Below are 25,021 nucleotides of genomic sequence, written 5' to 3'. Positions count from 1 at the left end.
GTGCAAAACAAAAACATGCATGTCTGTGAGATCATTTTTGTTACTATCTGATCTGTTATCTATTGATGTATATGATGATGATTGTAGTAATTATATTATGTCATTAATTATCAGTCTTTAGTTAATGTACGGTGCAATTTGTTTTTGTGAAATTACTCCGTATAAACATATACGGACTAGTAATTATTATTTATTATACAATATGATATGATATGATGACTCTTGAAAGCTAAAAAGTAAAAATTACTCATGTAGCATCCATAAATAAACATAGTAATAGTTTTACTTTGATCTTAAAAGTACAGAAAAATTTGATCTTAAAAGTATAGAAAAATTTGATCTTTATAATAGTTTTACTTTCATCTTAAACTATGGGCCCATAATCTTCAAACAGATAATATCACTGCATTATTGTTGCCACAACTTGATCTATTTATCTAACATCCAACTCAAACTACAAAACATTGTTATAGGCCCATATTCACCAACCATAACAACAGCCCAATATATCTTTTTATCCTTTCAAGCCCAAAACTGATTCTAATCCAAACAAACTAACCATTTAATTCTTAATAAAACATATACCTCTACATTTTAAGTGTATCCAACTTATGAACAAAAACCACCATGCGATTACAACTCAAACCCAATTTATAGAGATAATAGCAATCATAAGTTCATAACCCATCTTCATACTAACACTGTCGAATTGTTCTAAGAATTATATATGCTTATCGGACTAGCTAGAATAGATACATCACATTATATTATATATGTTTTTGAAATTCTAGTAATAATTAATAAAGTATTGGGATTGGGATTTATTTTCCACAATGTATTTTGCATCCATATATCTATATCTATACATTATATAACTTGTTATTGTCTTGTCTAGCTAGTTAGCTATATGCAACTCTTATTCACGTACATGCACCTCAATTTTAATTAATCAGGATTCAGAGACTGGATGAAGACAATGGGGGAGAAGAGCAAATTAAAATGGAAGAGCCAAGTTGGTAAGATGGAGTGGAAGGGCAAACAAACTAAAGGCAACAATGATGATGATGTTTTTTTTTTTTTTTTTGAAAAGCACAATGATGATGATGTTGAGGAGGTGTGTGAAGGTGGAAGATACATTCTTCCACCTCGCATAACGAGGTTCGAAAAAGATGGGAACATGTGGTTTAAAGTTCCTGTTGGGGGTTTTGACAACTCCGACAATTGGCGTTTGACCGTCCGAAAACAAAAGTTAAAGGTCCACGGAATACGGAAAGGGATGGATGTTGCGGGTGATACATCCACCGAGATTAAGGCTGAGTTGTTTTTACCCGAACCATTCGGGGAGTTTGCAAAAGATGACTTCGAGGCGAGGGTCGAAAAGGGGGAGCTATCAGTAAGGCTAGGTAAGTACCGTAACAAAATGGTGGAATTGGACATCAAGAAGGATTAGTCATGGTCGGGGATCGGCGGTAGTAGCATCCAATTTTCAGTTATGTTTAACAATATAATAATTGGATTCCGTGGTTTATCGTTTAAGACAATAATTTCCGTGTGTTATCGTTTAAGACATTAATTTCCGTGTGTTATCGTTTACGAACTTTTTAAGTTAATTATGATTATGATGTTTAATAATTAGTTTCCGTATGTTTTTAATTCCTCCTGTTTCCTAGCAAGTTGTAGTAAAATGTTCAACACTTTTAAAACATTTCTAGTATCGAATGAACTAAAGAGTGTAAGTTTTGAGATATATAACAGGCGAAATATTATATAATGCTAAGTACGAGTACTATTCTACTCTGTAAAAACATATTTTTTTTTTTTTTGGTGACTCGGGAACCCCCCTACGAACGAATCCTTTGGACTCCCCCGCAGAGGGTAAACCTGGGGGAACGAGCCTGCTGAGCGCCAGACACGCTACCTGGTGAATTGCATGTGAAGGCACTCCTCACAACAACCTCCCATTTTGAACGAGCGACCGAAGCCAGACTCGAACCCGGGTGGGTTGCAGGGTGGAGCAACTCAGTGGCCATCCAAGCTAAGCCCGGATGGTTAAACATATATCCAATTATAACTATAACTACCTGTATATATACTCTCGTAAATATTAATGCTAACTATATATCTTATTCTGTTTTGTACATTATTATACTCATCCTACTAAAATTCATTCATGATTACTCTTCATGTATGTCCAAATTTGTCTTTTCAAATTTTTGTTTTCAGTTCCTTTTTTTGTTTATAGCCAATTATGTCCAACTAATATATGTATAACTACGAAATCGCCCCTCGTGCTTAAACCACACCACGTGACCACCATCCACCTTCAACGTTTTTTCTTCTTCTTCTTTTTAAATTACATATATACCAATTGTTTATTTGTTTTTTGTAACTTACATTTATTGTAGTTAAGGTTTGTTGAATATGCAAGATTTCACCGTTTTCATCATATCTTCTTCATACAAAATCTCGTTTAGTTTATTCAAAAGCATAAACGCTCGTAACTTAAAGGGCTACAACTTTTATTTTTGTTACGTGTGCCAAAGCCCCTCCCCTACCCTTACTAAGCTCCATTCATGGTAAATCTATAAACGAAAACAAACGTACCATTTTAGTAAGCTCACAAAGTACCATCAATCAATTAAAGTAATAAAAATGAGACATAAATACATTTTTTTTTTTTTTTTTGTCTAAAATGACAAAAACTCATATAACAAAACATCTTCAACGGGAATTACAACGTGAGACAGGCGTACATCGCACGCCTGTTATTTTTTTTATATGTATTTAAGTATTTGACAGAGTAGCTAACTATTACAATAAATAGTAAATAATAATTGTTATAGTTGTTAATTTTTAGCTGGTACTTGTTATTTTTTTTATATGTTAAGTATTTGACAGAGTAGCTAACTATTACAATAAATAGTAAAATGACAAAAAGTTATAAACTTTTTCTCAAACGCTATTTCAATTAGCTTTTAACTTTTTATCTCCCTCAAAAAGTTTTAAACCTTTGTAAGCAAACCAAGTTTTTTACTTGATAGGAGAATTTTTTTTTTTTTTTTTTAAAGTTAAAAGCTATAAGTTTATAAAAGCTCCAAAAAAATTCATGTCAAACATATACCCAAAGAGAGAAAACTACTTAAACTTACTATGAAACATAACGTAAAATCGTACTCCGTATTTAGAAATTAAAAAGTACTTTATGTTAGCATATATTCAGCCCATTATTCATTGTTAGCCCGTTAACCCATTTTAATTTGTGTATGCGCCTAGCTTATTTGCACCATTATTAAAAACCTCGTTTATGTCAGAGAGTTTACACGTAATAACAATGTTTTGATTGAATTTGACGAATTCGGGTTTCCCACGAAAGACTATTTCCAAACATGGAAGCTCACATCAGACATTTGAAATTGGTATTAGAAGTGATGAGGCATCACACACTATATCCAAAAAAATCAAAATGTACTTTTGCTACTGAAAAGGTTGAATATTTAGGTCATGTTCGGCGAAAGGTGTGGCAACAGATATGACTAAGATAGAGGCATTGATCAACTGACCACAACCCAAAAATGTTAAGCAATCGAGGGAATTTTTGGGTTTAAGGGGATATTACAGAAGATTCATACAAGGTTATGTAAATATAAAATATTTGTGAACCATTGACCAAGCTATTAAAGAAAGACTCATTCTTTTGGATTGAAGATGCTACGATTTCTTTTCAGACACTCAAGCAACATATGCAACAAGCTCCTGTGTTAGCTCTTCCAAATTTTGAAAAATAATTTGTTATGCAAACTGATGCAACATAAGAGCCATTGGAAGAATTAATGTTACGTTTTCCTAGTTTTGATGTGTTCTACTCATTCATTCTTGAGGTCAAGAGTGTTTTCAAGAGGAAGGGAACGTCATGGGTGTCACGTGCTATGCACGCGATATAACAACAGTTTAAACAACTTTTGGCACCAGTTTCAGTTTCAAGAGCACTGGGAGTGGTGACTGAGGTCACTTGGCATGTCAGGTCTAACTTGCTGAGTCAGAAAAAGTGGAGAGTGGTGACCTCTGTCAGTTAGGCATGTCAGTTTATATTTTTATTATTTTTTTTTATGATTTTAAATATAACATAAATGAATATAATTATAAAAAATTAACAAAAATAAAAATAACTTCCATTAAAATAAAAATAAAACATTACAATTCCTATAAAAAAAAAACATTACATTTCCTAAAAATTAAAAAAAAAAACAATACGTTATCGCGATTAAAAAGTTACAATTCGTTAACTATTTGGTCATCGTGATTATGCCATAGATGCGAAACTAGAGTATGTCGAAGATACTCATGCTCGTCTTTGTCACGCAGCTCTTTTGTCTTCTCGGCATATACATCACACCTTTCGTACCAAGTTGATCCTTGTAGGTTGTTGACAGGCAAGTAGTAAGATTTATTTTCAGCGATGTTAAAACCATTGTCTTCAATTATCATGTTGTGCAATATGATGCAACCATACATGATTCTTTTGATTGCGTTTACACTATATGCCCTAGCTGGTTGTCTTAAAATACCCCAACGACCTTGCAAAATTCCAAATGTCCTCTCAACGTCTTTACGAGCTGTAGATTGTTTCTTTGTAAAGTATTTCCTTTTTGCGTCAACAACACTTGAGAATCCCTTAACGAAAGAATACCACGAAGGGTAAATCCCATCGGCAAGATAGTAGCCTCGATCAAAATCAACGTCCCCAATTTCGTATGGAACTTGAGGAGCCGTGTCAGTTAGTAAACTATCAAACAATGGAGATGCATTAAGGACATACAAGTCATTGTTCAAATCGGCCATTCCAAAATATGCATGCCAAATCCAATTGTCATACAATGCAACGGCTTCCAACATGATTGTGGGGTAACCGTGATCGCCTCGGGTGAAATGCCCTTTCCATGCATTTGGACATTTACCCCAAGCCCAATGCATACAATCAATGCTTCCAAGCATTCCAGGAAAGCCGTGAAGTTCTTCATGTTTATGATACAAACGACGTATATCTGTTGGATTTTTTATTTGGTTTCCATTTATGTGAAAGTTTTTAGCTCAATGTTCCAAGCCCAACAAATTTAGGCCTAAAATGCTTGTTGACTTGGTCAAGCATCCTAGGCATTTTAAACTCCAAGTGTGCAGCTGATTTTCATTATCAAAAAGCAGAGAGATCAGAGAGATAAATCAAGAAATAGAGTGAAAACCTCAATTCCCGTCTACAATGACAGCAGGCCAGAAAACCTTCGATCCCCGGAGGTCCGACCGTTGAATCTTCTTCATTTTTGGGCTGTGTCTTCCTGACATCAGTGCCAACATTTTCAACCGTTGAATTCATCTCAAGTGGTCTGTAGCTCGAGTTACAGCAGGTCGAACAGTAGCAGAATTTTGGGTGATGAAATTCTTCTTTTGCCTTTAATTGTTTCATATACTTGTTGATTATTGTTGTTCAAGAGTATGATGATGTTGTATGCCTCTAGTTGATCTAGAGAAGGATTATTGTATTGCTCTCTTTGTTGATGATAGTGGAATTTAAGTGGCTTACGAGTCCCGTGGTTTTTACTCTCGATTTTGAGGGGTTTTCCACGTAAAAAGTCTCGTGTATTTAGTGTGTGCTTGATTATTGTTAAGCTACTGATTTGGGGACTGATTTGGGTTGGATTTGATATAGCTTGTTTGTTAGCATCCTCACGGTTTCATACGGGTCGGGAAATGTTTGTCAAACGGGTTAGTTTCCGCTGTGTAGAGTGCTCGTTGTGACCTATTTTCCCATCAAATTGGTATCAAGAGCTAGGTTATTTGATTTGACTTGTGTGAAAGATGGAAGCTAATACAAGTAAAATGATTAGTTTAAATGGTTCAAATTATCATGTTTGGAAAGGCAAGATGGAGGATCTTCTTTATGTGAAATATTATTATTTGCCTGTTTTTACTGAGGATAAACCTGAGAAAAAATCTGATGCTCAATGGAAAATTTTGCATAGACAAGTATGTGGGTATATTCGGCAGTGGGTTGATGATAATGTTGTAAATCATATTACTGGGGAGACTGATGCTAAAGCCTTATGGAAAAAGCTTGAGCAGTTATATGAACGAAAGACTGGGAATAACAAGTTGTTCTTAATTAAGCAGATGATGGCTTTGAAGTATCATGATGGAACTTCTATTACAGATCACCTAAATGCATATCAGGGTATTATAAATCAGCTTGCAGGTATGGGTATCAAGTTTGAGGATGAGATTCAGGGTCTCTGGTTACTTGGTACATTACCGGACTCTTGAGAGACTTTTAGGACATCTTTGTCCAACTCTGCACCGAATGGTACTATCACCATGGAATTGGCTAGTATTTTGAATGAAGAGATGAGAAGAAAGTCACAAGGTTCCTCTTCACAGTCAGATATCTTGGTCACAGAAACGCGGGGGAGAAGTCATAGTAGAGGTCAGGGTAAAAGAGGCAATCATCGTAGCAGCTCACGCAAAGGCAAATTTGCTAATGTTGAGTGTTATAATTGTCATGAAAAGGGGCACACAAAGTGGTATTGTCCAAAGTTGAAGAATGAGAAGAAAAAGGCATATGACAAGAATAAACAAAAGAAAAGTGATGGTGGTGATGATGATAAGGTTGAAGTTAACGCTATCACAGATGAGTTCTTTGTTTGTATTGATTATGATATGATCAATCTTACTCATGATGACACGAGTTGGATTGTTGATAGTGGTGCTACATGTCATGTTGCAATTTGTAGAGATCACTTCTCATCTTACACTCCAGGTGACTATGAATTTGCTAGGATGGGTAATGCCGGGTTATCAAAGATCGTTGGTATTGGAGATGTTTGTTTGAAATTTGACACGGGAATGGAGTTAGTTTTGCATAATGTAAAACATGTTCCGGATATGAGACTTAATGTTATTTCAACAGGCATTCTTGATGACGATGGTTATTATAACGGTTTTGGTAATGGTATTTGGAAACTAACTCTTGGTTCTATGATAGTGGGAAGAGGCAAGAAAGACTCAAGATTATACATCACGCGTCCGAAGATCATCCAGAACATTGTTAACGCAGTGGACAATGTTGATTCTACTGAGTTGTGGCATAAAAGACTTGGCCACATGAGTGAAAAGGGGATGTCTATCTTGTTCAAGAAGAATGTGTTGTCGGGTGTTAGTGGTATTGATTTGAGTAAGTGTTATCACTGTTTGGCAGGGAAACAGACCAGAGTTGTGTTTAAGAGTCATTCTTCTTTTCGAATGGAGAACGTACTTGATCTAGTTCATTCGAATGTTTGTGGACCTATGAAGACTAGAACACTTGGTAGATGTTCCTACTTTGTTACATTCATTGATGATCATTCCAGGAAGGTGTGGGTTTACACCTTAAAGTCAAAAGATCAAGTATTTGAGAAGTTTAAGGAATTTCATGCACTAGTTGAAAGGTAAAAGGGGAAGAAACTCAAGTGTATTCGGACTGATAATGGCGGTGAATACATTGGCAGATTTGATGCTTACTGTAAGGAGAATGGTATTCGGCATCAAAAGACTCCACCAAAGACACCTCAGTTGAATGGCTTAGCAGAGAGGATGAACAGAACTTTGGTTGAGAGAGTTAGATGTTTGCTTTCACATGCAGGGTTGTCCGATTCCTTTTGGGGTGAGGCTTTAAATACGGCAGTTCATATTATTAATCTAACCCCTTGTGTTCCTTTGCGTTTTGATGTTCCTAACAGGGTTTGGAGCGGCAAAGATGTTTCTTACCGTCATTTATGAGTCTTTGGATGTAAAGTATTTGTTCATGTTCACAAAGATGAAAGGTCAAAGCTTGATATGAAGACTAAGCCATGTGTATTCCTAGGTTATGGTGAAGATGATTTTGGGTATAGGTTATATGATCCAGTTAAGAAGAAACTCGTACGAAGCCGAGATGTTGTGTTTACAGAAGATCAGATGTTAAAAGATGTTGATAAGACAGATTCAGTTCCTCAACCTAGTGCTGATCTTGTTGATTTGGATCCAGTTACTCCACAACATGTTGGAGATGATGTTCATAATGATGAACATGGTACTGATGATGATTATGCTCCAGAGCAGGTAGAGATTTCAGTACCAGATGTGCCCCCATTTGTCCCACTTAGGCGGTCTACCCGAGACCGTCATCCTTCTGTTAGATATTCTGCTGATGAGTATGTATTACTCACTGATGGGGGAGAGCCAGAGTGTTATGCAGAAGCTATGAAATATGGGCATAAGAAAGAGTGGGGTGAAGCCATGCAAGATGAAATGAATTCCTTACATGAGAACAATACTTATGAGTTGGTGAAGTTACCTAAAGGCAAGAGAGCTTTGAGAAACAAATGGGTGTTCAAAGTGAAGACAGATGAGCTTACTTCACAACCAAGGTACAAAGCTAGGTTAGTTGTTAAAGGATTCAGCCAGAAAAAGGGTATTGATTTTGATGAGATTTTCTCTCCGGTCGTGAAGATAGGATCTATTCTAGTGGTTCTTGGGTTAGCTGCTAGTCTTGATCTTGAGGTTGAACAGATGGATGTCAAGACTGCTTTTCTTCACGGTGATTTGGATAAGGAAATCTACATGATGCAACCTGAAGGTTTTCGGGTTAAGGGTAAAGAAAATTATGTTTGTAGACTTCAGAAAAGTCTATATGGGTTGAAGCAAGCACCGAGACAGTGGTATAAGAAGTTTGAGTCGGTTATAGGAAAGCAAGGCTACCGAAAGACAACTTCAGATCATTGTGTTTTCTTTCAGAGGTTTGGTGATGATGATTTCATCATATTGTTGTTATACGTTGATGATATGTTGATTGTTGGTAAAAATATTAAAAGAATTGCGCAGTTGAAGCGAGAATTGAGCAAGTCTTTTGCTATGAAAGACTTGGGGCCATCAAAACAGATTCTTGGCATTCGGATTTCTAGAGATAGAGGTGCTAAGACGTTACATATATCACAAGAGCAATACATTTAAAAGGTGCTTAGTAGATTCAACATGGAGAATGCTAAAGTGGTTAGTTCTCCTCTTACTAACAACTTTAAGCTAACAGATAGAGATTGCCCTACTTCAAAGGATGATGTTGAGGAGATGGACAAAGTTCCATATGCTTCAGCGGTTGGTAGCTTGATGTATGCTATGGTGTGTACTAGGCCTGATATAGCTCATGCGGTAGGTGTTGTGAAATGTCCCGTTCTTATTGATTAAAAACGTTCCATATTAATTGATTTCGTTGCGAGGTTTTGACCTCTATATGAGACGTTTTTCAAAGACTGCATTCATTTTTAAAACAAACCATAACCTTTATTTCATAAATAAAGGTTTAAAAAGCTTTACGTAGATTATCAAATAATGATAATCTAAAATATCCTGTTTACACACGACCACTACATAATGGTTTACAATACAAATATGTTACATCGAAATCTGTTTCTTGAATGCAGTTTTTACACAATATCATACAAACATGGACTCCAAATCTTGTCCTTATTTTAGTATGCAACAGCGGAAGCTCTTAATATTCACCTGAGAATAAACATGCTTTAAACGTCAACAAAAAATGTTGGTGAGTTATAGGTTTAACCTATATATATCAAATCGTAACAATAGACCACAAGATTTCATATTTCAATACACATCCCATACATAGAGATAAAAATCATTCATATGGTGAACACCTGGTAACCGACAATAACAAGATGCATATATAAGAATATCCCCATCATTCCGGGACACCCTTCGGATATGATATAAATTTCGAAGTACTAAAGCATCCGGTACTTTGGATGGGGTTTGTTAGGCCCAATAGATCTATCTTTAGGATTCGCGTCAATTAGGGTGTCTGTTCCCTAATTCTTAGATTACCAGACTTAATAAAAAGGGGCATATTCGATTTCGATAATTCAACCATAGAATGTAGTTTCACGTCCTTGTGTCTATTTTGTAAATCATTTATAAAACCTGCATGTATTCTCATCCCAAAAATATTAGATTTTAAAAGTGGGACTATAACTCACTTTCACAGATTTTTACTTCGTCGGGAAGTAAGACTTGGCCACTGTTGATTCACGAACCTATAACAATATATACATATATATTAAAGTATGTTCAAAATATATTTACAACACTTTTAATATATTTTGATGTTTTAAGTTTATTAAGTCAGCTGTCCTCGTTAGTAACCTATAACTAGTTGTCCACAGTTAGATGTACAGAAATAAATCGATAAATATTATCTTGAATCAATCCACGACCCAGTGTATACGTATCTCAGTATTGATCACAACTCAAACTATATATATTTTGGAATCAACCTCAACCCTGTATAGCTAACTCCAACATTCACATATAGAGTGTCTATGGTTGTTCCGAAATATATATAGATGTGTCGACATGATAGGTCGAAACATTGTATACGTGTCTATGGTATCTCAAAATTACATAATATACAATACAAGTTGATTAAGTTATGGTTGGAATAGATTTGTTACCAATTTTCACGTAGCTAAAATGAGAAAAATTATCCAATCTTGTTTTACCCATAACTTCTTCATTTTAAATCCGTTTTGAGTGAATCAAATTGCTATGGTTTCATATTGAACTATATTTTATGAATCTAAACAGAAAAAGTATAGGTTTATAGTCGGAAAAATAAGTTACAAGTCATTTTTGTAAAGGTAGTCATTTCAGTCGAAAGAACGACGTCTAGATGACCATTTTAGAAAACATACTTCCACTTTGAGTTTAACCATAATTTTTGGATATAGTTTCATGTTCATAATAAAAATCATTTTCTCAGAATAACAACTTTTAAATCAAAATTTATCATAGTTTTTAATTAACTAACCCAAAACAGCCCGCGGTGTTACTACGACGGCATAAATCCGGTTTTACGGTGTTTTTCGTGTTTCCAGGTTTTAAATCATTAAGTTAGAATATCATATAGATATAGAACATGTGTTTAGTTGATTTTAAAAGTCAAGTTAGAAGGATTAACTTTTGTTTGCGAACAAGTTTAGAATTAACTAAACTATGTTCTAGTGATTACAAGTTTAAACCTTCGAATAAGATAGCTTTATATGTATGAATTGAATGATGTTATGAGCATCATTACTACCTTAATTTCCTTGGATAAACCTACTGGAAAAGAGAAAAATGGATCTAGCTTCAATGGATCCTTGGATGGCTCGAAGTTCTTGAAGCAGAATCATGACACGAAAACAAGTTCAAGTAAGATCATCACTTGAAATAAGATTGTTATAGTTATAGAAATTGAACCAAAGTTTGAATATGATTATTACCTTGTATTAGAATGATAACCTACTGTAAGAAACAAAGATTTCTTGAGGTTGGATGATCACCTTACAAGATTGGAAGTGAGCTAGCAAACTTGAAAGTATTCTTGATTTTATGAAACTATAACTTTTGGAATTTATGAAGAACACTTAGAAATTGAAGATAGAACTTGAGAGAGATCAATTAGATGAAGAAAATTGAAGAATGAAAGTGTTTGTAGGTGTTTTTGGTCGTTGGTGTATGGATTAGATATAAAGGATATGTAATTTTGTTTTCATGTAAATAAGTCATGAATGATTACTCATATTTTTGTAATTTTATGAGATATTTCATGCTAGTTGCCAAATGATGGTTCCCACATGTGTTAGGTGACTCACATGGGCTGCTAAGAGCTGATCATTGGAGTGTATATACCAATAGTACATACATCTAAAAGCTGTGTATTGTACGAGTACGAATACGGGTGCATACGAGTAGAATTGTTGATGAAACTGAACGAGGATGTAATTGTAAGCATTTTTGTTAAGTAGAAGTATTTTGATAAGTGTATTGAAGTCTTTCAAAAGTGTATAAATACATATTAAAACACTACATGTATATACATTTTAACTGAGTCGTTAAGTCATCGTTAGTCGTTACATGTAAGTGTTGTTTTGAAACCTTTAGGTTAACGATCTTGTTAAATGTTGTTAACCCAATGTTTATAATATCAAATGAGATTTTAAATTATTATATTATCATGATATTATCATGTATGAATATCTCTTAATATGATATATATACATTAAATGTCTTTACAACGATAATCGTTACATATATGTCTCGTTTAAAAATCATTAAGTTAGTAGTCTTGTTTTTACATATGTAGTTCATTGTTAATATACTTTATGATATGTTTTCTTATCATAGTATCATGTTAACAATATATATATATATCCATATATATGTCATCATATAGTTTTTACAAGTTTTAACGTTCGTGAATCACCGATCAACTTGGGTGGTCAATTGTCTATATGAAACATATTTCAATTAATCAAGTCTTAACAAGTTTGATTGCTTAACATGTTGGAAACATTTAATCATGTAAATATCAATCTCAATTAATATATATAAACATGGAAAAGTTCGGGTCACTACAGTACCTACCCGTTAAATAAATTTCGTCCCGAAATTTTAAGCTGTTGAAGGTGTTGACGAATCTTCTGGAAATAGATGCGGGTATTTCTTCTTCATCTGATCTTTACGCTCCCAGGTGAACTCGGGTCCTCTACGAGCATTCCATCGAACCTTAACAATTGGTATCTTGTTTTGCTTAAGTCTTTTAACCTCACGATCCATTATTTCGACGGGTTCTTCGATGAATTGAAGTTTTTCGTTGATTTGGATTTCATCTAACGGAATAGTGAGATCTTCTTTAGCAAAACATTTCTTTAAATTCGATACGTGGAAAGTGTTATGTACAGCCGCGAGTTGTTGAGGTAACTCTAGTCGGTAAGCTACTGGTCCGACACGATCAATAATCTTGAATGGTCCAATATACCTTGGATTTAATTTCCCTCATTTACCAAATCGAACAACGCCTTTCCAAGGTGCAACTTTAAGCATGACCATCTCTCCAATTTCAAATTCTATATCTTTTCTTTTAATGTCAGCGTAGCTCTTTTGTCGACTTTGGGCGGTTTTCAACCGTTGTTGAATTTGGATGATCTTCTCGGTAGTTTCTTGTATAATCTCCGGACCCGTAATCTGTCTATCCCCCACTTCACTCCAACAAATCAGAGACCTGCACTTTCTACCATAAAGTGCTTCAAACGGCGCCATCTCAATGCTTGAATGGTAGCTGTTGTTGTAGGAAAATTCTGCTAACGGTAGATGTCGATCCCAACTGTTTCCGAAATCAATAACACATGCTCGTAGCATGTCTTCAAGCATTTGTATCGTCCTTTCACTCTGCCCATCAGTTTGTGGATGATAGGCAGTACTCATGTCTAGACGAGTTCCTAATGCTTGCTGTAATGTCTGCCAGAATCTTGAAATAAATCTGCCATCCCTATCAGAGATAATAGAGATTGGTATTCCATGTCTGGAGACGACTTCCTTCAAATACAGTCGTGCTAACTTCTCCATCTTGTCATCTTCTCTTATTGGTAGGAAGTGTGCTGATTTGGTGAGACGATCAACTATTACCCAAATAGTATCAAAACCACTTGCAGTCCTTGGCAATTTAGTGATGAAATCCATGGTAATGTTTTCCCATTTCCATTCCGGGATTTCGGGTTGTTGAAGTAGACCTGATGGTTTCTGATGCTCAGCTTTGACCTTAGAACACGTCAAACATTCTCCTACGTATTTAGCAACATCGGCTTTCATACCCGGCCACCAAAAATGTTTCTTGAGATCCTTGTACATCTTCCCCGTTCCAGGATGTATTGAGTATCTGGTTTTATGAGCTTCTCTAAGTACCATTTCTCTCATATCTCCAAATTTTGGTACCCAAATCCTTTCAGCCCTATACCGGGTTCCGTCTTCCCGAATATTAAGATGCTTCTCCGATCCTTTGGGTATTTCATCCTTTAAATTTCCCTCTTTTAAAATTCCTTGTTGCGCCTCCTTTATTTGAGTAGTAATGTTATTATGAATCATTATATTCATAGATTTTACTCGAATGGGTTCTCTGTCCTTCCTGCTCAAGGCATCGGCTACCACATTTGCCTTCCCCGGGTGGTAACGAATCTCAAAGTCGTAATCATTCAATAATTCAATCCACCTACGCTGCCTCATATTCAGTTGTTTCTGATTAAATATGTGTTGAAGACTTTTGTGGTCGGTATATATAATACTTTTGACCCCATATAAGTAGTGCCTCCAAGTCTTTAATGCAAAAACAATCGCGCCTAATTCCAAATCATGCGTCGTATAATTTTGTTCGTGAATCTTCAATTGTCTAGACGCATAAGCAATCACCTTCGTTCGTTGCATTAATACACAACCGAGACCTTGCTTTGATGCATCACAATAAATCACAAAATCATCATTCCCTTCAGGCAATGACAATATAGGTGCCGTAGTTAGCTTTTTCTTCAATAACTGAAACGCTTTCTCTTGTTCATCATTCCATTCAACTTTCTTCCCTTTATGCGTTAATGCAGTCAAGGGTTTTGCTATTCTGGAAAAGTCTTGGATGAACCTTCTGTAGTAACCAGCTAGTCCTAAAAACTGGCGTATGTGTTTCGGAGTTTTCGGGGTTTCCCACTTTTCAACAGTTTCTATCTTTGCCGGATCCACCTTAATACCTTCTTTGTTCACTATGTGACCGAGGAATTGAACTTCTTCCAACCAAAATGCACACTTTGAAAACTTAGCGTACAATTCTTCCTTCCTCAATACTTCTAACACCTTTCTCAAATGTTCACTGTGTTCTTGGTCATTCTTTGAGTAAATAAGTATGTCATCAATGAAAACAATGACAAACTTGTCAAGGTATGGTCCACACACTCGGTTCATAAGGTCCATGAACACAGCTGGTGCATTAGTTAAACCAAACGGCATGACCATAAACTCGTAATGACCGTAACGTGTTCTGAAAGCAGTCTTTGGAATATCATCTTCTTTCACCCGCATTTGATGATACCCGGAACGTAAGTCAATCTTTGAATAAACAGACGAGCCTTGTAGTTGATCAAATAAGTCGTCGATTCTCGGTAGTGGGTAGCGGTTCTTGATGGTAAGTTTGTTCAACTCTCGGTAGTCGATACACAACCTGAATGTACCATCTTTCTTCTTGACAAATAAAACAGGAGCTCCCCACGGTGATGTGCTTGGTCGAATGAAACCACGCTCTAAAAGTTCTTGTAATTGGCTTTGTAGTTCTTTCATCTCGCTGGGTGCGAGTCTGTAAGGAGCACGAGCTATTGGTGCAGCTCCTGGTACAAGATCTATTTGAAATTCAACGGATCGATGTGGGGGTAATCCCGGTAATTCTTTCGGAAATACATCGGGAAATTCTTTTGCAATGGGAACATCATTGATGCTCTTTTCTTCAGTTTGTACTTTCTCGACGTGTGCTAGAACAGCATAGCAACCTTTTCTTATTAGTTTTTGTGCCTTCAAATTACTAATAAGATGTAGCTTCGTGTTGCCCTTTTCTCCGTACACCATTAAGGGTTTTCCTTTTTCTCGTATAATGTGAATTGCATTTTTGTAACAAACGATCTCCGCTTTCACTTCTTTCAACCAGTCCATACCGATTATCACATCAAAACTCCCTAACTCTACTGGTATCAAATCAATCTTAAATGTTTCGCTAACCAGTTTAATTTCTCGATTCCGGCATATATTATCTGCTGAAATTAATTTACCATTTGCTAATTCGAGTAAAAATTTACTATCCAAAGGCGTCAATGGACAACTTAATTTAGCACAAAAATCTCTACTCATATAGCTTCTATCCGCACCCGAATCAAATAAAACATAAGCAGATTTATTGTCAATAAGAAACGTACCCGTAACAAGCTCTGGGTCTTCCTGTGCCTCTACCGCATTAATATTGAAAACTCTTCCACGGCCTTGTCCATTCGTGTTCTCCTGGTTCGGGCAATTTCTAATAATGTGGCCTGGTTTTCCATATTTATAACAAACTACATTGGCATAACTTGCTCCGACACTACTTGCTTCGCCATTACTCGTTCCGACACCATTTGTTCCTTTTGTTCTATTAACCCCTAGTCCGTAGACCTCACACTTCGCCGCGCTATGACCATTTCTTTTACACTTGTTGCAAAATTTGGTGCAGAACCCCGAGTGATTCTTTTCACACCTTTGGCATAGCTGCTTCTGATTGTTGTTGTTGTTGCGGTTATTATTGTTGTTGGGATGATTGTTGTAGTTGCTGTTGTTGTTGTTGTTGTTGTTGTTGAGCCGTTTGTTGTAGTTGCGATTGATGTTGCGATTGTTGGGATAATTGTTGCGATTATTGTTGTAATTGCTGTTGTTGTTGTATTGGTGATTCTTATCACCGTTTTCCTCCCACTTTCTTTTGACTTGCTTCACATTGGCCTCTTCAGCAGTCTGTTCTTTAATTCTTTCTTCAATCTGGTTCACTAGTTTGTGAGCCATTCTACATGCCTGTTGTATGGAGGCGGGCTCGTGTGAACTTATGTCTTCTTGGATTCTTTCCGGTAATCCTTTCACAAACGCGTCGATCTTCTCTTCCTCATCTTCGAATGCTCCCGGACACAATAGGCACAATTCTGTGAATCGTCTTTCGTACGTGGTAATATCAAATCCTTGGGTTCGTAACCCTCTAAGTTCTGTCTTGAGCTTATTGACCTCGGTTCTGGGACGGTACTTCTCGTTCATCAAGTGCTTGAATGCTGACCACGGTAGTGCGTACGCATCATCTTGTCCCACTTGCTCTAGATAGGTATTCCACCATGTTAACGCAGAACCTGTGAAGGTATGCGTAGCGTACTTCACTTTGTCCTCTTCAGTACACTTACTTATGGCAAACACCGATTCAACCTTCTCGGTCCACCGTTTCAATCCGATCGGTCCTTCGGTTCCATCAAATTCCAAAGGTTTGCAGGCAGTGAATTCTTTGTAGGTGCATCCTACACGATTTCCTGTACTGCTAGATCCAAGGTTATTGTTGGTATGTAGCGCAGCCTGTACTGCGGCTATGTTTGAAGCTAGAAAAGTACGGAATTCCTCTTCATTCATATTCACGGTGTGTCGAGTAGTCGGTGCCATTTCCTTCAAAATAGTTAAATGGAACAAGTTAATCATACAGAATATTAAGAGTAGTTAATAGTATTTCGTAGCATAATATGAACTCATTTATAAAAGCTTTTTCTTCATATTAGCGTTTTATAAGTTTAAATTCGGGTAGTACCTACCCGTTAAGTTCATACTTAGTAGCTAATATACAATTCAACTACTACAATTCTATATGAAAAACTGATTATAATAATATTTCGCGTTCAAACTTTTATACAATATTTTACAAACTTACAATACCGCTTATTTTACATAAAGCATGAAATATAGCACACAATAACTTTGATACAAGATAGTTGTGAAGACAATTCTAGCTAGTACACAAGTCGTTCAGCAAAGGCAATAAAGACACGTAATTCATACGTCCAGAAACAAGTCATGCATTCTGGTTTTACTAGGACTACTTCCCATCCTTGGTCTTGTGCAACATAACCGTTATGGCCGTTGATAAGACAGCGTGTTGTAACGTCATCAAAGGGACGAGGGTTACGTAATGTCCAACAGTCCCGTAATAATCTAAAAACCTCATTTCTTACCCCAATTACCGATTCCGTCACTTGTGGAAACGTTTTGTTTAATAGTTGTAGCCCGATGTTCTTGTTCTCACTTTGGTGAGAAGCGAACATTACTAATCCGTAAGCATAACATGCTTCTTTATGTTGCATGTTAGCCGCTTTTTCTAAATCACGAAGTCCAATATTCGGATATATTGAGTCAAAATAATTTCTTAACCCGTTGCGTAAAATAGCATTTGGGTTCCCCGCAATATATGCGTCAAAGTAAACACATCGTAACTTATGGGTTTCCCAATGTGATATCCCCCATATTTCAAACGAAAGTCTCTTATAAACCAAGACATTCTTGGAACGTTCTTCGAATGTCTTACAAACTGATCTCGCCTTAAATAGTTGTGCCGAAGAATTCTGGCCGACTCTAGACAAGATTTCATCAATCATGTCTCCGGGTAGGTCTCTTAAAATATTGGGTTGTCTATCCATTTTGTGTTTTTAAACTGTAAAATAGACAAGAGTTAGATTCATAAAAAAAATACTTATTAATACAAGCAATTTTTACATATATCATAAAGCATAAGAACACTATATTACATATATTACACCACACGAATACAACTATCTTATTCCGACTCGCTCGTTTCTTCTTCTTCGGTTTTGGTTCGTTTTGCCAAGTTTCTAGGGATATATGATGTTCCCCTAATACGAGCCGTCGTTGTCCACATTGGTTTAGAAAAACCTGGTGGTTTAGAGGTTCCCGGGTCATTGTTACAACTTAAGGACTTCGGGGGTTGACGATACATATAAAGTTCATCGGGGTTGGAATTAGATTTCTCTATTTTTATGCCCTTTCCCTTATTATTTTCTTTTGCCTTTTTAAATTCAGTTGGGGTAATTTCTATAACATCATCGGAATTCTCGTCGGAATCCGATTCATCGGAGAATTGGTAATCCTCCCAATATTTTGCTTCCTTGGCGGAAACACCATTGACCATAATTAACTTTGGTCGGTTGGTTGAGGATTTTCTTTTACTTAACCGTTTTATTATTTCCCCCACCGGTTCTATTTCTTCATCCGGTTCCGATTCTTCTTCCGGTTCCGATTCTTCTTCCGGTTCCGACTCTTCTTCCGGTTCCTCTTCGGGAACTTGTGAATCAGTCCACAAATCATTCCAATTTACATTTGACTCTTCATTATTATTAGGTGAGTCAATGGGACTTGTTCTAGAGGTAGACATCTATCACATAATATCAAACACGTTAAGAGATTAATATATCACATAATATTCATATGTTAAAAAATATATAGTTTCCAACAAAAATGTTAAGCAATCATTTTTAAAGAAAACACGGTCGAAGTCCAGACTCACTAATGCATCCTAACAAACTCGATAAGACACACTAATGCAAATTTTCTGGTTCTCTAAGACCAACGCTCGGATACCAACTGAAATGTCCCGTTCTTATTGATTAAAAACGTTCCATATTAATTGATTTCGTTGCGAGGTTTTGACCTCTATATGAGACGTTTTTCAAAGACTGCATTCATTTTTAAAACAAACCATAACCTTTATTTCATAAATAAAGGTTTAAAAAGCTTTACGTAGATTATCAAATAATGATAATCTAAAATATCCTGTTTACACACGACCACTACATAATGGTTTACAATACAAATATGTTACATCGAAATCTGTTTCTTGAATGCAGTTTTTACACAATATCATACAAACATGGACTCCAAATCTTGTCCTTATTTTAGTATGCAACAGCGGAAGCTCTTAATATTCACCTGAGAATAAACATGCTTTAAACGTCAACAAAAAATGTTGGTGAGTTATAGGTTTAACCTATATATATCAAATCGTAACAATAGACCACAAGATTTCATATTTCAATACACATCCCATACATAGAGATAAAAATCATTCATATGGTGAACACCTGGTAACCGACAATAACAAGATGCATATATAAGAATATCCCCATCATTCCGGGACACCCTTCGGATATGATATAAATTTCGAAGTACTAAAGCATCCGGTACTTTGGATGGGGTTTGTTAGGCCCAATAGATCTATCTTTAGGATTCGCGTCAATTAGGGTGTCTGTTCCCTAATTCTTAGATTACCAGACTTAATAAAAAGGGGCATATTCGATTTCGATAATTCAACCATAGAATGTAGTTTCACGTACTTGTGTCTATTTTGTAAATCATTTATAAAACCTGCATGTATTCTCATCCCAAAAATATTAGATTTTAAAAGTGGGACTATAACTCACTTTCACAGATTTTTACTTCGTCGGGAAGTAAGACTTGGCCACTGTTGATTCACGAACCTATAACAATATATACATATATATTAAAGTATGTTCAAAATATATTTACAACACTTTTAATATATTTTGATGTTTTAAGTTTATTAAGTCAGCTGTCCTCGTTAGTAACCTATAACTAGTTGTCCACAGTTAGATGTACAGAAATAAATCGATAAATATTATCTTGAATCAATCCACGACCCAGTGTATACGTATCTCAGTATTGATCACAACTCAAACTATATATATTTTGGAATCAACCTCAACCCTGTATAGCTAACTCCAACATTCACATATAGAGTGTCTATGGTTGTTCCGAAATATATATAGATGTGTCGACATGATAGGTCGAAACATTGTATACGTGTCTACGGTATCTCAAAATTACATAATATACAATACAAGTTGATTAAGTTATGGTTGGAATAGATTTGTTACCAATTTTCACGTAGCTAAAATGAGAAAAATTATCCAATCTTGTTTTACCCATAACTTCTTCATTTTAAATCCGTTTTGAGTGAATCAAATTGCTATGGTTTCATATTGAACTCTATTTTATGAATCTAAACAGAAAAAGTATAGGTTTATAGTCGGAAAAATAAGTTACACGTCGTTTTTGTAAAGGTAGTCATTTCAGTCGAAAGAACGACGTCTAGATGACCATTTTAGAAAACATACTTCCACTTTGAGTTTAACCATAATTTTTGGATATAGTTTCATGTTCATAATAAAAATCATTTTCTCAGAATAACAACTTTTAAATCAAAATTTATCATAGTTTTTAATTAACTAACCCAAAACAGCCCGCGGTGTTACTACGACGGCATAAATCCGGTTTTACGGTGTTTTTCGTGTTTCCAGGTTTTAAATCATTAAGTTAGAATATCATATAGATATAGAACATGTGTTTAGTTGATTTTAAAAGTCAAGTTAGAAGGATTAACTTTTGTTTGCGAACAAGTTTAGAATTAACTAAACTATGTTCTAGTGATTACAAGTTTAAACCTTCGAATAAGATAGCTTTATATGTATGAATTGAATGATGTTATGAACATCATTACTACCTTAATTTCCTTGGATAAACCTACTGGAAAAGAGAAAAATGGATCTAGCTTCAATGGATCCTTGGATGGCTCGAAGTTCTTGAAGCAGAATCATGACACGAAAACAAGTTCAAGTAAGATCATCACTTGAAATAAGATTGTTATAGTTATAGAAATTGAACCAAAGTTTGAATATGATTATTACCTTGTATTAGAATGATAACCTAATGTAAGAAACAAAGATTTCTTGAGGTTGGATGATCACCTTACAAGATTGAAAGTGAGCTAGCAAACTTGAAAGTATTCTTGATTTTATGAAACTATAACTTTTGGAATTTATGAAGAACACTTAGAACTTGAAGATAGAACTTGAGAGAGATCAATTAGATGAAGAAAATTGAAGAATGAAAGTGTTTGTAGGTGTTTTTGGTCGTTGGTGTATGGATTAGATATAAAGGATATGTAATTTTGTTTTCATGTAAATAAGTCATGAATGATTACTCATATTTTTGTAATTTTATGAGATATTTCATGCTAGTTGCCAAATGATGGTTCCCACATGTGTTAGGTGACTCACATGGGCTGCTAAGAGCTGATCATTGGAGTGTATATACCAATAGTACATACATCTAAAAGCTGTGTATTGTACGAGTACGAATACGGGTGCATACGAGTAGAATTGTTGATGAAACTGAACGAGGATGTAATTGTAAGCATTTTTGTTAAGTAGAAGTATTTTGATAAGTGTATTGAAGTCTTTCAAAAGTGTATAAATACATATTAAAACACTACATGTATATACATTTTAACTGAGTCGTTAAGTCATCGTTAGTCGTTACATGTAAGTGTTGTTTTGAAACCTTTAGGTTAACGATCTTGTTAAATGTTGTTAACCCAATGTTTATAATATCAAATGAGATTTTAAATTATTATATTATCATGATATTATCATGTATGAATATCTCTTAATATGATATATATACATTAAATGTCTTTACAACGATAATCGTTACATATATGTCTCGTTTAAAAATCATTAAGTTAGTAGTCTTGTTTTTACATATGTAGTTCATTGTTAATATACTTTATGATATGTTTTCTTATCATAGTATCATGTTAACTATATATATATATATATCCATATATATGTCATCATATAGTTTTTACAAGTTTTAACGTTCGTGAATCACCGATCAACTTGGGTGGTCAATTGTCTATATGAAACATATTTCAATTAATCAAGTCTTAACAAGTTTGATTGCTTAACATGTTGGAAACATTTAATCATGTAAATATCAATCTCAATTAATATATATAAACATGGAAAATTTCGGGTCACTACATGTTGTTAGTCGGTTTATGTCAAATCCGGGTAAGAAGCATTGGGAAGCAGTTAAATGGATTATGAGATACTTACGAGGTACTTCAAAGTTGAGTATCACATTTGGAAATGGAGAGCCGATGCTTGTTGGTTATACAGACTCAGATATGGTAGGAAACAAAGATAACATGAAGTTCACTTCTGGATATTTGATGACTTTCGCAGGGGGAGCGGTTTCATGGCAATCAAGGTTACAAAAGTGTGTTGCATTGTCTACGACCGAGGCTGAGTATATGGCAGCAACAGAAGCGTGCAAAGAACTATTGTGGATGAAAAGGTTTCTACAAGACCTTGGGTTTAAGCAATCACGATATGTGGTTCTTCGTGATAATGAGAGTGCGATTCATTTGGCTAGAAATTCTATGTATCATAAGCGGACAAAACATATTGATGTGCGGCATCATTGGATTAGAGAACGTCTTGAAGATGGTTTGTTTGAACTTGAGAAAGTTCATACCGATGAAAATGTTTCCGACATGTTCACAAAGGCTTTAGCAAGTGAGAAGCTTAAGGTATGTTGCTCGATCCCCGGGATGGCGATCCCTTCCTCATAATTGGAAAGGGGGAGATTTGTTGGGTTTTTTATTTGGTTTCCATTTATGTGGAAGTTTTTAGCCCAATGTTCCAAGCCCAACAAATTTAGGCCTAAAATGCTTGTTGACTTGGTCAAGCATCCTAGGCATTTTAAACTCCAAGTGTGCAGCTGGTTTTCATTATCAAAAAGCAGAGAGATCAGAGAGATAAATCAAGAAATAGAGTGAAAACCCCAATTCCCGTCTACAGTGACAGCAGGCCAGAAAACCTTCGATCCCCGGAGATCCGACCGTTGAATCTTCTTCATTTTTGGGCTGTGTCTTCCTGACATCAGTGCTAACATTTTCAATCATTGAATTCGTCTCAAGTGGTCTGTAGCTCGAGTTACAGCATGTCGAACAGTAGCAGAATTTTGGGTGATGAAATTCTTCTTTTGTCTTTAATTGTTTCATATACTTGTTGATTATTGTTGTTCAAGAGTATGATGATGTTGTATGCCTCTATTTGATCTAGAGAAGGATTATTGTATTGCTCTCTTTATTTGATGATAGTGGAATTTAAGTGGCTTACGAGTCCCGTGGTTTTTACTCTCGATTTTGAGGGGTTTTCCACGTAAAAAGTCTCGTGTATTTAGTGTGTGCTTGATTATTGTTTAGCTACTGATTTGGGGACTGATTTGGGTTGGATTTGATATAGCTTGTTTGTTAGCATCCTCACGGTTTCATACGGGTCGGGAAATGTTTGTCAAACGAGTTAGTTTCCGCTGTGTAGATTGCTCGTTGTGACCTATTTTCCCATCAATATCGTCCTCGGTCAGTTCTCTCATGTATACATTACCATACAAGTCTATAATACATCTTGTAAAATTTTGCAAAGACTCACGTGATGTTCTCTCTGAAATTTGTAAATATTCGTCAAATAGATCCGGTGAATCACCGTATGCTAGTTGACGAATGGCAGAAGTGACTTTTAAAATAGTAGATACTCCGAGAACACCACGTGCATCGGGACATTGTTGAAAATAAGTAAACCACTTTGGTGCATTGGGACGAGTAGAGTAAGAAAGTATACCTTCAATTATTTTTTCAAGAAGACTTTGTGACATTCGATAACGCCTTTTGAAATATTCAGGGGGATACTTCGGATCTTGAACAAAATAATCTTTCATCAAACGATTGTGCGCTTCTACACGATCACGATGAATGTAGCGACGTTTTCGTCTTGAGCTTTGAGCCTCATTTTGTTCCTCGACCTCTCTACGTATTACCACGTTATTTCGATAGGCAAATATACTTTTCATTGCGTTAACCAAACTTTCTTCGTCGGAACTACTCATTTTTAAAGAAATATTTTTATTTAGATGATAGAATTTGGATTTGATTAAGGGAGTATATGTTGAGTAAAATGGATGTAAAATGATATTTGTTTGTGTTTGTGTTTGTATATGTGTTGTGTATATATAGCATTAAAAAAGAAAAAAAAATAAAAAAAGCCAACGGTCCAATATAGAGCCGTTAGATGTATTTTTTTATTATTTTTTTTTTTTTAATAAACCGAACCCCAAATTTCCGTCGCCTGGGCGACTGACGAGGCCGTGACTGAACATCGATCAAGGGATGGGGAGTGGGGCGACTGGGAACGAGGTGTGGGACGGGGTAAGTGACACCCTCCACTCCCACCGCTCTAAGCTCATATGTAATTGTGTAATCATTTATTCATGATTTGTGTAAAACTCATTTCTCTCTTGTACTATGTATTCATTCAATAAACAATTTGGCTCCAAAGCTTGTTCTTGTTCATAGCTTTTCGGTGTTGTCGTTAGGTTAACTCCGATCACTTATATCTAGGTTAATCATAACACCCACCAGTCTACTACAAACCCAACTTCATAATTAATTCATGGTTACTTTTTTTTGTTAGAAGATGAAACCTCTCTAGCAACAACCACATTGGGTCCCCACTAGCGAGTAAAACCCCCTGGGTGACGATCTCCCCGAGCGACGAGACCCATAACCCGGTGAATTGTGCACATTAGTCAAGAGTCCAGTTAGTTCAATTTTGGATTATTTATACTTGTATAAAAAGAAAACATATAAAAGAAGATATATACAAGATATATA

General features: G+C 35.6%; 1 protein-coding gene across 1 annotated transcript; it reads right to left on the bottom strand.

The window, feature by feature from the left end:
- Nucleotides 1-4,269: 4,269 nt before the first annotated feature.
- On the bottom strand, nt 4,270-24,237 carry LOC139889963 (uncharacterized). Its single transcript, XM_071872872.1, has 2 exons — nt 23,784-24,237; nt 4,270-5,042 (listed from the first exon to the last, which is right to left on the bottom strand). The coding sequence occupies exons 1-2, from the start codon at nt 24,235-24,237 to the stop codon at nt 4,270-4,272; spliced, it is 1,227 nt and encodes a 408-aa protein (XP_071728973.1).
- Nucleotides 24,238-25,021: the final 784 nt, after the last annotated feature.

This window comes from Rutidosis leptorrhynchoides, chromosome 2 (assembly GCF_046630445.1).
Source record: "Rutidosis leptorrhynchoides isolate AG116_Rl617_1_P2 chromosome 2, CSIRO_AGI_Rlap_v1, whole genome shotgun sequence".
NCBI lineage: Eukaryota > Viridiplantae > Streptophyta > Magnoliopsida > Asterales > Asteraceae > Rutidosis > Rutidosis leptorrhynchoides.
The sequence above is the reverse complement of the archived record's forward strand: the minus strand, read 5'-3'. Positions and strand labels throughout refer to the sequence as shown.

Coding starts and splice junctions, on each gene's coding strand:
- LOC139889963 (XM_071872872.1), bottom strand. CDS start 24,237: ATGAGTAGTTCCGACGAAGAAAGTTTGGTTAACGCAATGAAAAGTATA. Junction 5,043..23,783: donor AATTTCAGAGAGAACATCAC/GTGAGTCTTTGC, acceptor AAAATCCAACAG/ATATACGTCGTTTGTATCAT.